The 14,223-nt window shown below is 45.1% G+C and overlaps 1 protein-coding gene across 4 annotated transcripts in view; it reads right to left on the bottom strand.

Annotated features, from left to right (window-relative positions):
* Positions 1 to 835: 835 nt before the first annotated feature.
* Positions 836 to 14,223, bottom strand: part of PLCL1 (phospholipase C like 1 (inactive)) — a 213,417-nt gene continuing 200,029 nt past the window's right edge. For all 4 annotated transcript variants that reach the window (XM_049813817.1, XM_049814071.1, XM_049813901.1 and 1 more), the window contains one exon: positions 836 to 2,573. In XM_049813817.1, coding sequence (XP_049669774.1) covers positions 2,391 to 2,573 — 183 coding nt within the window. In that variant the 3' untranslated portion in view covers positions 836 to 2,390. The remainder of the gene's footprint in view (positions 2,574 to 14,223) is intronic.

The raw sequence follows: 14,223 nt of genomic DNA, 5'->3' as shown, positions 1-14,223 counted from the left end.
CGACATGAATGCTAAACAAGGCATGAAAGGTGTGTGTGTGCATGCTATGGGATTTCCATCCAGCCGCTATCTGCTGGTTCTGCAAATACATACAGAGCAAGAGCTATGTGGTACCCCTTTCCATGTGAGCACAGAAAGCAAGTCCTTCTCTATGTAACTTTGTTAATTTGTTTGTAACATCAGAGAATGAAGGAGGACTAGAACTATTTTGCCAGCAGTTCCTGTACAGACATTAGGATAGCCTTTTAAATTGAGAAAACCAAGCTATTTCTAGGTTTAAATGAAGCACCAAGAGGCAAGCCACTCACCCTTCCTGACACAACCTCTCCCTTCTGAGAGAGGTGCTTTCTGAAGGCTGATCCTTCACAAATGGTGGTGCTACGTTAACAGTTTCCATCCTCCCTAACTGTAAATACTGAAGGCCAAGTGCTGTTTTTCATATAAACATAACCATGATGAAACCAGGAAGGTAACCAGGAGGGCAAAACATGAACATGCACACTTACACCATTGATCTGGGCTTTCTGCCTTGCCTGAAACACAAAAGACACCCCTCTCCAGACCTCAGTGAAGGCTGAATACACACTCATAATCTAATGGAGAGATAAACAGAGGATTTAGGGCTGGATCTGAACACATATGGCAAGTTCTACTGAAATGGTATTTCAGGCATCTGAGTTACAACCTTTGCAATAATACAGGTCCTGTTAGAGCAGGACCTTCTCTCAAGCAACTTACCCACTCTAACCCACATTTATCCAAGTTTCACAGGTTACCTTCTGAATTAAATCACTTTGAAAACATGGGTCAAAGTTGTTTCATAGCTTTACTCTCTCAGTAATGTGCAACATGAACATAATAGTGTTATTGAGAAGTCAAAAATAACTTAACACAATAGCTATATAAGATTCTCCAATGGTCAAACTTTCAGCAATTACTTTTTGTTAAGTTCAGAAAATTAGCATATTTGTTAATCAAATTAATTTAAAAAGTAGCTTTTCAAAATAAAAGCAATGCTTTAAATAAATATAGTCTTTTTTATAACCATAAAACACTTAGTCCTGTTAAAGGTAACACAAATACTACACTCAAGCACAGTACTTAAACGATTGAAATGAATGTTGTGAGCATACATGAGCTGGACACTGGGAGGGACGAGGATGCATTTCTTCGTGACATTTTCCGTTTCCTTTTTACAGCAGCACAAAGAGGCATCTAATTCCCAGAACTACCCTAAACATATGACATGTGTCAGGATATTTGCAACTGCTGCACAAAAATGCTGGTACCCTGTTTTTTTCCCCAAGCTATTTCTCTACACTACATCTGTAGCAGTTCTGCAGCCTTGCTTCAAATTTCTAGCACAGCATGATTCTTAACCACAACAATGTAAAGCCAGATCCTGCTTGCTTCATCCAACTGGCTTCAACATCTAAGCAGAAGGCGGTAAGCAAGATCTGACCTCTCACACCTCTTGCAGTAAAGCTCACAGTTTGTGAAATCTGTAAAACCTTCCTTCCAATACTGGCACCCCTGGGTGTTTCAGAATGGCCTGAAGCTCACCTTCAGAGTTCATGATCACCAAAGGATATTCACAGCTCTCCTCCTAACTACAGGGCTGACTGGCTATGTTCATTACTACATGAGTTAATGCCTATCAGCAATGACTGTAACTGTCCCGCAGATCTACAAGGTAGCAATGATTTACTGGAATGAAATAAATCAGCTAGTTCTTATGTTAGTACGTGCTAACTGGGTGTATCCTGAAGAGCTCTTTGCTAAAATCCAGTGAAATATACACCTCAAATCTAATCATAATCTATCCAGCAACTCTGACCATTTAATATCTTGTTTACTTGGTTTGAATTGTTCATTAAAAATCACGTTCAGGATCTGCAGCAAACCACTGGTTTTGCCCTCACAAAAACAGCTGTCGGCGACATTCGTTGTTGTATTTTCTTTGTTTGTTTAAACAGCGTAACAGTAATGTAACCTATAAGTTAAATGATAAAAGCTGGAGAGTAAAATAAAGCACAAAACTGATACAAGTACTTTCTATTTGTTTTGATCTTCAGAATGAACAGGCCTATTCAAAGATGACAAAGGAATAAATTAGCAAATGGCTAATGTAATGCATGAAAGGGCGTCTACAGGATTTGCATGTGCGCACACACACACATGCACTTGCATACAGACAGCTTGGCTTCATTAGAAATCTCACTACCAGAGTTTAACTTAGATAAATTAACTGCATTAAAATACTGACATTGTGAAGATTTTAATACTATCAACACCCTGCAGAGGGCATTCCTGTGTGAATTTTTAAATGCTTTAAAAAAATAGTTTAGAGTTATTGAAATCTGTGACAAATGTGACAGCTCTGCCTCGCCTCACAGCCTCCCGTTCTCATCTCCGGCATCCTTCTCCTGTATTGCCTCCAGGCACCGTTTTGACTTGGCATCCGCCTGCCCACTTCCAGTTTTGCTCAGTCCGCACGACAGGCACGCCAGCTGGATCTGCTTCATGTTCTCCAGGGCTTCGTTCTTGGCGTTCTTCAGGAGGTCTCCTTGGCCCTGAGGATGCAGACAGACACGCAGGAGACAGTCAGGGATCGCACACATCGCTCGGGACCGAAAGCGGCAATACTGCTCTCGTGTGTCTGCCATACCGTTCGGTGCCATGGACCAGGTCCAAGGTCCTGCCTCAAATCCCCTCTGCCGCCCGTGAACGCCAGCCTCTGGGGAAGGGACTGAAGCCCCTTCGGCAGCCCGGCACCCAGCTCAGCGAGGAAGGCGGCAGCTAGCACAGTGGGACAGGCACCAAGACCCCCCCCCACTTCCAAGTCACCCCCGGGAGGTAATCTGGGCCTGGCCTTCAGGAGCCCGCAGGGGAAGGCGTTTGCTCTTTCACAGTCAACAGTGAGCGCCTGCCAGGGACGAGACAGCAATGGCACACGGTAACCCCCTCCCTGTGCCACTGCTCCGTCCTTGCGCCCTGGCATCAGATCCCACGTGGCAATGGCTGTGTGTCCCCAGCCGGGGGTCCCTTATGAGCTGCGAGACCCTGGTTACCCACCCCTCCTTGCCCCTGGATTTGCTACCCAGCCTCGGCCCTCCTTTAGCAGAGGCAGGCCAAGCTGCGCACCTGTATGAAACTGTATTGGGTCTGGCTGAGATGGAGTTAGTACTCCCTATAGCAGCCCTCATAGCACTGTGCTCTGCAGCTCTGTAGCTAGAAAGGTGTTGATAACACACCAGTGTTTTGGCTACTGCTGAGCAGCGCTGGCACAGCATCAAGGCTGTCTCTCCAACATTTTTGCCCTCCCCTCAATGGCAGGCTGGGGCAGGGCAAGATCTTGGGACGGGACACAACCAGGACAGCTGACCTAAACTAACCAAACAGATATTCCATACCATATGACGTCAGCTCAGATATAAAAGCTAAGTGAAGGGAGACGGGGGTGGGGACATTTTTGTCTTCCGGAGCAAGCACTACGCGTACTGGAGCCCTGCTTCCCAGGAAGTGGCCAGACATCGCCTGCTGATGGGAAGTAGAGAGTAACATCATTTGTTTTTTTCTTTGCTTTCGCGCGCAACCTTTGCTATCGTCTTATTAAACTGCCCTTATCTTGACCCACGAGCCTTTCGTTATATTTTTCTCTCCCCCGTCCAGCTGAGAAGGGGGAGTGATAGAGCGGCTTTGGTGGGCACCTGGTATCCAGCCAGGGTCAACCCACCACAGAAACACAACAACCTGTAGCGCTACAGTGAATCCACCTGAACCATTTTGTTCGGGACCTTCGGGCAGGCGAATAGGAATGAGAGACTTCATGAGAAAACGCCTGCTTCTGCATCTTCTCAGAGTGCGTAAAGGTGAGGCGACCAACAGGATGTCAGTCCAATTTGTAGCTATCAGGAAAAACGTGTTACATGAAATTTGTATTAAGGAGTTGGTGTTCAGAAATGCCAAAATGAATATTTATGCAATATTGATATCTCAAGTGCTGCAAAGTGACAAGATTCTGGTGCTAGAGGATGCAAATAAATAAAAGCCTGGAGTTGCATCTGGTTATTAACATTCAGTATCACTAAGAACTTGAGCTGCTCTTCTCCAAATGTCACCCAAAGTACAGTTTAAAGTACACCACCCACTGCAGCTGGTTATACGCATATTCAGAAGGAATACCTCTGCTGACTGAAATGTCACATTCGCATCCCTGCAACCTAACCTGACCTCCTGCAAACCACAGATGCTTTGCGGGGTCTCTGAGGAGACAACAGATGTTACAGCAGGACCTGGGGCACACCGGAGAGGCAACTGATCACCGAACCTCCTTCGGTTTTCAGAACAAACCAGTTGTGTTGGACGAGTCACGGCACAACACCTTCCAGCAGTGGGAGCATCTCTCTGCTCTCCCTTTCCCCAGAGCTAAGCGGAAGGATTTATCCCACACCGATGAGCACAGTTCCCTTTTCACCAGCGCCTGGCACTGGACTTGCACCGCCTGAGCCCATGTAAACAACGTTCACAACGAAGAAACAATGGTGGCTTGCACGTCCCACTACACTGGTAAACACCACGTGGGAAAGCACGTCATCCAAGGACGGCAGCCCGCGCCCGAGAACGTGATTGCTTCATCTCCTGGTGACATGAATTTGTCCCTGCTGAACAATGCAAACAGCTACCCAGATGCTGGGAATCCAAGTCAGTGCGAGAATAACAAAAAATACTGGGACTGCATGAGCAGCTCTGTGCTATTTGGTATGAAGCACATTTGAAGAGATTTGTATCTCGGCAGCATGACAGTTACGGGAATAAACAGACAAGTAGCTTGGGATCCAGCAAACAGACATGGTTTGAAAAACAAAACAAGAATAATTCACACAGCACATATTTCACATAGCTGTGATCTTGCTTTTAGGACAGAGGTTGAGCTTATGGTTAAAGACAGTAGGCAGAAATCCAGGAGCCCCGTAGATGCCTTGAGCACATGGTATGCCCCCATCTCCCTCCCTGTCTGCAAATGGCACAGGAATCATGCCGGTGCTGTAGTGACAGGGACAAGACACTGCAGCATAAGCAAAGAGATCCAACAGCAGTATCATTAATAACGTGATAATGTTATCAAAAAGGGTGGTAGATTCTTCAATATACAAATGCAGTTTTCAATAGTTTGGTTTTAGGATGAAATAGACCCTGCTGCAGTGGGGCTGCTGCTGTTTCTTATCATACACATGGGATTGAAGACACCAAAGGCTGCACCAACAAGCAGACAAAATTGGTGTGATGATGCTTTGCAGCCTTAACCTCTCTAAGTCAAAACCTGGCACTATGTATTCTTGCACGAGAACACAAAAATCCCCCTAGCACAAGAAGCAACTCGAAGTAGACAGCCCTAGAGCACCAAGAACAACTAAGCCCAAAACCTGGGAGAGCCAGTGCAACAGAGAGGTAAAATGATGACGATGAAGCGCCAGTACCCTGAAACACCTGGTGTCCCCTTAGTTGGGGTGTCTGTGGCAAGACTGCCAGAAGTCTGTCCTCTGCTGTGGCATGGCCGGCATCTCCCCGGGCAGTGGGAGCACTCACCCACACCGTGCACAGAGGAGGATTTCCCGTCATGCAGCAGCACAAGACGGATACAGCTCCATAAGCTGACACAAAAAGAGCTTCAGCTGAGTCCACGTTGCCTTCTTCCTATCTCCTCTTCCTTCTCGGGGTAAGGGCAAAGCATGGAAATCTTTCTCAGGGTGGCCCACAAACTGCGTCTTTGCCTAGCAACTCTCTGAGACACTCATTTAAGGGAAGCTACTTGGGATTTGATAAACCCCCGCTCAGAGGACGGCAGCCCGAGTCTGCCCTGCCGAGACTCGTATCTGAATTCCCCAGAAACCAAGGGACTTCACACCCCGTGTGACAGTGCTGAGCCACCCGCTCTCCCTTATGCATATTCTGATTTCACATTTAACTAACCAGGCAATTCAGATTACAGATTTCGTCTGAGGCAATGCACAAACATGTCTTCAGGTTCCAAGAAGAAAAACACTCCTCCTGAGCATACTTCCAATATTTTGAAGACATTCTTATTTTACAGTGATCTAAAAACAGAAATGGATTTATCAAAATAGTAAAATTCCATTCATGTACAGAGCAATTGATTTATGTCTTAGTCCCCTTGTATTTTTTATTTTGAAACAGCTGGTTCATTTGAGCAAGCTGAAAGAGCAAAAATGATTTTGAATCATCTGTCACAAGAAAATTAACGACAAACCAGACCCCTCTGACAGAGCTGTCATAATTCTAGAGGCACCGTAAAAAAAATAATCTGTGGGCATGCTCTGTTTGAAAAGCCATCTGTCTGCTTTGAAAAACTGGCTGTGAGCATAATCCACTTATGAAAAATGTCAGCAAAATTGTGTCAACACCATAACGAACTAAATACTGGATAGAAGCTGGAGTAAACTTTAAAAGTACAATTGCATTGAAACAACCCTCATAAATCAGTCATTGTGATCATCTCCATGCACAGAACAATCCTCTTTGCCCTTACAAACAAAGCATCTCTCTTCCAGACAAAGAGAGATCACAATGGTCCACTTTGGCATCTATCCATCTATCTCCCTTCTGCTATTGATATCACCAACTTTCCTGAAAAAAAAAAAAAACTTGTGAGAAAGGTTAAACTCAGCATTTGGCAGGACGCTAAATTAAGCCAGAAGAGATTAATCGAGTGTTCTACTTGAAAAACTGATCGAGGGGGCTGTTTTTATTTAGAGTTAGGGAATATTAAATGTCAGGTTTCATACACCTAACTACAACTAACCACAGAGCCTCAGCATGAATTAACATTACAGTACAAATAATGCAGCTTGTCAAGCAGCTGTAAGATTATAAGCCTTTACCTTGACAGGTTAATACTACTTAGAAAACAAGGATAATCTGACATGGCTTTAAATATTGCTCAGTTTCAGTGACAACCCATGAAAGGCTTTAAGAAGCATAAGTAGTTCTAGACAGACACTGGAAATGGCCACAGATGGGATGAATTCTGTACGTTGTTTTTTATAATTTAATTTTTTTGCCAAATAAAATTCCTAAGTTTTTATGAGTCAAGACGACAGCTCATTATATCCAACAACAACCCAGACTCTGAGGTTGTGGGAACGAGAGAAGAAGGTGAGTTAGGTAAGTGGTACCATTTTGTGTTTGACTCCACAGTAATTTATTTTTTTTTTTTTTACGCATTGCATGTATATTTCTACATAAATATATATATATATGGGCATGTGTATGTACATTAATAATGTTAATAATGTTAATAACTACTATTTCCATTCCTATGCTTTCTAGGAAACACCCTGCAACATGTAGGTCACGAGGCACTGCTAGTTCCGGGCACCCACCAGGACTGGGCACGCCGGCTATCGCACAGGCAGGACCCAAAGCCCCCGTGTTGGCAGCTGCCTGCACCAGCATCAGGGGGTTGCAGGAGGACCCTGAAGTCCACCACTCGGCCTGTGCAGAAGTGAACTGCGCTGCCAAGTTACCCCACACGAGCATCTTGCTTTACTACTGGCAAAGTGGAAAATCCCGTTTTAAGCAATAGGTCCTTCCCGGCATTCAAAACCAGCCATGTTTTCAGGGAGGCTGAAACAGTGGCTGCAAAGGCCATTTTGTAATCTGCTGCTTGCTAAAGCAGACGTTTGCTTATCTCCTGGCAGACACGTTCTCTGACAGCACATTATGGGAGCTTTCCTCTGCGCTCCTCAAGGGCTGAGTAAACAAACAATAAATAACAGAGGTCTTACCACCTATGCCACTCACACTCATGATATTACTGTTATTTTTTAACTTTTTCTCAAAGAAACAAGCTCTTACATTATTATTTATTCACAAAGTAAAATCTCCAGAGGCCGCCAGTGGAGATCCAGACACGGCCAAATAAAACAACCGCAAGCACTGTATTACTCCACATTTCAGAGGTAACATGCATAAGGTAATGGCACCGATAGTCTGTGCCAAGGGACTCAGAAAGCAGAAATGCTGGAGAGCTGCTGTGATATTGGGATACTCTGTGTGGAGGCGGCATTTACCACAAGGGGTGCATTTTCGATGTGTCATAGCGTGACTTAAATTGTGTTTAATATTAATAAGGAAGCACACAATTAAATGATCACACATGGCTTTGAAAATGTAATCCTGAGGAGGAAATCATTAATGAAGTGATTAGACTGCTATGATAAACTTATTACAAAAGCAGATATTTTTTCATGCCTCCTTCAAAGTTAAATGTGGGAACAATTGATATGAATTTGATTATGATCCATCCACATTTCAGAACACAGTACTCCAAAAAACACAGTGTATTTCTGTATCAATGCAGACTTTAAAACCCTACCCTTTTCATTATTACTGCATATAGTTTGTCAAAAGCTTTGCTTTATTCTCTGTGATAGAGATCATAGTGTACATGTTAGTATGAAAAATTACTGTACACAAAGATTTTACACAAAGCATATAATCACTTCTCACACAGTGAAAAATAAAGGATTGCAAAAATGAGTCACCCCACAGGAAAAGCATGGGCCAAACGTTACTTGCTGATTTATTTTAAACCCTTGCATAGCAGAAATTCACTTCCTGTCAGGAAAATAAAAAGGCCACGAATATAAAAGGTGGCACGTAAATGGCACTCCTTGTGCTACTGGTGTATCATTTAAGGTCTGGGTTTTGGGGGTAGCTTCCCACACACCCAGTGCTGAACCAAATGCAAGAACTTGCTTCTACCTGGCTGAAACCAGCGACAGTTTTGCCACTGAGTGAATCTGGCAATCCCACCAAGTCCTCACTGGGGCCTGAGTCGCTGAGTTTCTCAGTATTTGCTAGTAATTTCAGACGTCAAACTGAGCTTCTCATTTTGGTGTATCAGCATGTTACTGACAGCCAGGGACCTTCTCTCCCATTTCCCAAAGCAGGATCTAGCAAAAATTTGCAAGAAGGAAACAGAGCTGAGAATCAATTATATCACACAGAGAACAGATCTGAGATGTATGAAAAAGAAAACATCCACCCAGGGAAAGGCAGTCACCATTATATGAAGTGTTAAATCTCTGTAAGCAAGAGCAGGAAAGAGAAACTATTGTGGAAGAGATTGTCATGTGCAGCTTTCACACAAGGTTATGTGATAAAAACAAGGTGAACGTGAGTTTTTAGATGAGCGTTAAAATTGAATCAAAGGTTGTGCCAAGCAATGAGGTCAGAATCTCTAGGGCTGATCTGCACAACGCATCGTAGCCGTCAGCTGGGACACCTAGGACAGCAAGGATGAGGAAGAAGACAGAGAGGAGGAGGAGGAGGAATAGTTAACAGGAACAATCACCCAGTATTTCTGCATCTAACCTAGATTACTCCTCACTTCATCATTTCTCTGTTTATTTCATGAACAAGCTGTATGGATGCTGGCTCCAGGCTTTCCTGCCTGTCTCGCATTACACAGGGGGCTGAGCAGGTTCAGAGAGCAGAAAGAAACTCAAGCTCGTTTCCCCAAGAAAGACACCAGGAGCGCAGAACCGACCTTGGCTGCACTGTATTTCCCAACTGTTTTACTACTTACGCAGGGAAAAAAATCCTGTTCGCACCTGGTATTTGCACGAGTCTTAGAAATGAAACCACCCCTGCAAGCAACACTGGCAGCCTTGAGGGCACTCACCAACTTGCCAAGATGCACAGCCCTAAGGTGATACATCCCAGCCAGCAGCCTCCTGCCAGCAAGGACCTGCCTTAAGGACAACTGCTGGGTGAAGAGCTAAGGCGTAACCACCTCTGCAAATACCATTTACAAAGCACAGTCTCTTTTCCAGTGTAGTCAGTTTTAAGAGCAAGAGAACAACCCCAGCATTACTCCAGGTGGTTGGTAAAATTCACATGCAACTCCAAAGCAACATGGCGAGGAGCCCCCTGTGCAAAAGCAGAAGGGGCTCTCAGCAGTTCAAAGGAAAGCTGGCAGGAATCTGGATTATGGCCCCTCCACAGAGCCCATTCAGCCCTGGCTTGCCCTGAGCATCCAGCAGGTTCCAGTATATTAGTCCAGTCCTCTGCAAGGCACAGATCTCTGCAACCACAGTAGGTGTTCAGATACCATAGCAAAAGGACACAGAAGTAGTTAATAAAAATGAATAAATAAATGATAATAAATAGAGCAAATAAATAATGAAGTAAAGTAAGATTCAGAATGGCCCTAACTTGTAATACAAATCAAATCTTAACCTCACTCATGGCTCTAGTGTGATTTCTCATCGCGACCACAGGCTGGACAACTCTGTTAACACACCCAACGGTTTACCTGCAGACGGGTAATCTGAAAGACATAGACTTGCTCGAGTGGGTCCAGAGGTGGGCCACAAAGCTGATGAGGGGGCTGGAGCACCTACCCTATGAGGACAGGCTGAGACACTTGAGCTTGTTTAACCTGGAAAAAGGAAGGATCTGGCAAGACCTTACAGCAGCCTACCAGTACTTAAAGGGGGCCTACTGGAAAGATGGGGAGGGACTCTTTATCAGGGAGTGTAGTGGTAGGACGTGGGGTAATGGTTTTGCTAAAATGTTAAGTGTGGTGTGTTAAGAACAATATCCAGGTTACCAGAAAAACAGTTCCATCTGATTTTAACTACTTATATTTAAACTCCCAAACTAGACCAATCTGCCAGTTGTTCATTATTAGGCTGTCCCACGCAAAACCCAAAACTTTTAAACTGATTTCATTTGCCATTTAGGTCTTACCCCAAAAGTCTGCATTGGAGAGGATGATTAAACAGGGATCTACAGAGGTGTTTTGCATTAGCCTGGTTATTTTTCTAGGAGGCTAGTGACAGTTCATTGCCCAGCCAAGCAGTCAATCCCAGAGCACAAGGCAGTAACGTGAGCGGTTGGGAAAAGGGAACGCTGGCTGCCTCTGCCGGTGTGGCACTCCCTTGAAAAACAGCTGTAGCATTTTTTGCCTTCCTTCCCAGCTGCTGGAAAGGTGCAGTTAAAAATCTAAGTGGCTGTGCTGGATACCGAAAGACAGGCCCCTCAGCACCACGCCGGGCTAGGTTCTCTGGTTTACTACAAAACTGCTAGCACACCTCTTGTATGTTCCCAAATCGTGTGACACAGCCGAACCCAGACCTTGAGGGCAGCCTGGGAGGTGGAAATGAACAAAACACTCCTGTCATAGAAGGAGAACCTCAAAAACATCATGCAACTAGCAAAGAAACAAATACTTAGAAAACCTTCTGGTTCTGGCTGCTGGCCTTGCCCGCGTGAGTATATCACTGCCTTGTGCAGCCATGGCAACTTAGGAAAGAGGGTCTGTATTTGTAATTCTCTTACAGGATTTACCTAATGAAATAAACGCGAAGGACATAGATGGCCAGCTTGTTCTCTGAAACATAGTCAAGTGTCCTCCCAAACCTTACTGGCCCTAGACCAAAGCCTGAGAAGGAATTAACATCAAGCATTTGCTTGAATACCCGAGTGGCAAAAGCACTCATGCTATAGCATTCCCTATTGATCTTTAAACAGAGCTCTCCACTGAAATCCATGGCCTCTTGCAAATCAATTGCACTGTATGGCTACTAATCTATTCCTTCAAGAAGGCATTTTACATGCAAAAAGAGTGGGCTTTTATTTTCATTTTTTTAAAAAATGCCTCTTGCTTGTCTCTCATCTGAGCGTTTAAATTAAATTACCTTATATCAGGCTGTCAAAAGCAATGAATGTGAACATCCACTGCCTGTAACTGCGTTGCAGCAGGAATTTGCTTTCACAAATAATGCCATTAATTTGATGTTAGCCATGTGCTGAGCAGTTCAGCTGCTTGTGTGTCTCTCGGGCGCTACATCTAGCAGACAGTTTGCAAGCACAGCCACAAATGTATGGACTCTCGCCGTCAACCCCTCCATGCTAGGAGTCTGCCTTTTTTCTGGTGTTTGATATGTTTGAAATCAAAGGGTTGGATGAGAGCCCAGGAGTGCACAATCAATACTAAGAAAACCCCACATCACTGAAGAATTTGGGGTACTATTTATTTTTGATACACAGCCACGAGATGGAAATCAAAGCTCTATGTCCAGGCATTTATTTCTTAGTCCTCCTTTGGTCACAAAACCCAATTCCCCACATGTACCAGCACCAGCTGGTAACTCCAGTAAAGTTCAGAGAGTCCCAGAAAAACAAAACAAAGGGAAGAAAAATGAGGTAGAAAGTGCAGAATTTTCTTGCATTTAATTTTTCTGAGTAAAAGGACCAGCTGCAGGAGAAGATATGTTTTGCAGCTAACAAAACACCTGTGCAACGCAACCCCAGAGCGTAACACTTGGCTGGGAATAGCTGGCACCTCCCTGCTCCCTGGTGCCCTCTGCGGTGACTCACAGCCGCCCAGGCTGCAAGCCACAGAGTTAATGTCAAAATCATGTCCTTCATCACCGAGTGTTGACAGCAAAATGACCCTTCAATTCCAGTTTTCAATGGAAAGGGTGTACTGACCATCTCTGAGCTGATTCTGTTTTGACTGAAGACAACAGGCACCTGTGCTGGTTTGGGGTTTTTTTGGGGGGGGAGGAGTGTTAGAGGAGGTGTAGCACAAACACTTACTGCTCTCCTTAGACTACTGCTTAGGAAAAAATAATACCTGAAGCTGTGCTTAATGCTAACTGAAATAAATAAATTAAGATGAAATGAAATTACGCCAGCCAGGGCACAGCATTTCTGGACAGGTAACAGAGCATACTCATGCTTTGCTTGTTCCTGCGCCCAGCTCCTTACGCTCTCCTTGTCTCTGAGTCTGGCACAAACACTAATTTCTTAACAACTATACAGTTTGCAAATCCTCCTGCTTCAGTAGTGGCTGGCAAACATCACCAGCTGACTGGGACACAGGAATCTGCAGAAACCACCTGGGTTCCCCGTTCCTGCTCCCCCAGAGGGGATATGACACCCCTCTGGTTAGGCTGCTCTCCTCCTTTCATTCGAGGTGCTGCGGGCAGTCAGTTTCTAACCTGTTCACAAACAGCACAGACCACAAAAACTTTATGCTGAAGCAGAAAGCTTTATGCCGAGACCTTTGAATCGATGGGCGGAGGCCAACTGTATGAGGTTCAACAAGGCCAAGTGCCGGGTCCTGCACTTGGATCACAACAACCTCATGCAGCACTACAGGCTTGGGGAAGGAAGAGTGGCTGGAAAGCTGCCCAGCAGAAGACCTGGGGGTGCTGGTTGGCAGCCGGCTGAATATGAGCCAGCAGCATGCCCAGGTGGCCAAGAAGGCCAATGGCATCCTGGCCTGTATTGGAAATGGTGTGGCCAGCAGGAGCAGGGAGGTGATTGTCTCCCTGTACTCGGCACTGGTGAGGCCGCACCTCGAGTACGGTGTTCGGTTTTGGGCCCCTCACTACAGGAAAGACATCGAGGTGCTGGAGCGTGTTCAGCGGAGGGCAACCAAGCTGATGAGGGGCCTGGAGCACAAGTCTTGTGAGGAGTGGCTGAGGGAACTGCGGCTGTTTAGTCTAGAAAAGAGGAGGCTGAGGGGAAAACTTATTGCTCTCTACAACTACCTCAAAGGAGGTTGTAGTAAGGTGGGTGTCAGTCTCTTTTTCCAAGTAACAAGCGATAGGACAAGAGGAAATGGCCTCAAGTTGTGCCAGGGGAGGTTTAGATTGGATTTTAGGAAAAATTTCTTCACTGGAAAGGTTGTCAAGCATTGGAACAGGCTGCCCAGGGAAGTGGTGGAGTCACCATCCCTGGAGGTATTCAAAAAGCGAGTGGACAGGGTACTTCAGGACCTGGTTTAGTGGGCATGGATGATGGTTGGACTCAATAGTCTTGAAGGTCTTTTCCAACCTAAATGATTCTATGATTCAAAAACTCCAAATCACATGGAAGGTTAAGTGAAGAAATTAAAAAATAACACAAAATGTTATCTAACTGCTAGGAGGGAACAGGTTTTTAGGAGATTCCTAAGCAAATGCTCTGATCCACCTTGTCCCTGTCAGCTGGGACATCCCTGTCCAGGGACCAGCCCTGTCATCCTGGTCCCCTGCAGTCAAAGGCAGATTTGCTGCTGAGACTGGCCAGTGAGCTTGGTAAAAGCAGAGCTGAGCCACCTTCTCTGTTCACATTCCCCCAGCCAGAGGTCAAAGGTGCTCCTGTGGGCACAGTGGCCATGGGCCCCACATGCTAACAGGA

The sequence above is a fragment of the Accipiter gentilis genome, chromosome 1, assembly GCF_929443795.1.
Source record: "Accipiter gentilis chromosome 1, bAccGen1.1, whole genome shotgun sequence".
Taxonomy (NCBI): Eukaryota; Metazoa; Chordata; class Aves; order Accipitriformes; family Accipitridae; genus Astur; species Astur gentilis.
This window is presented reverse-complemented; position numbering and strand designations above follow the sequence as displayed.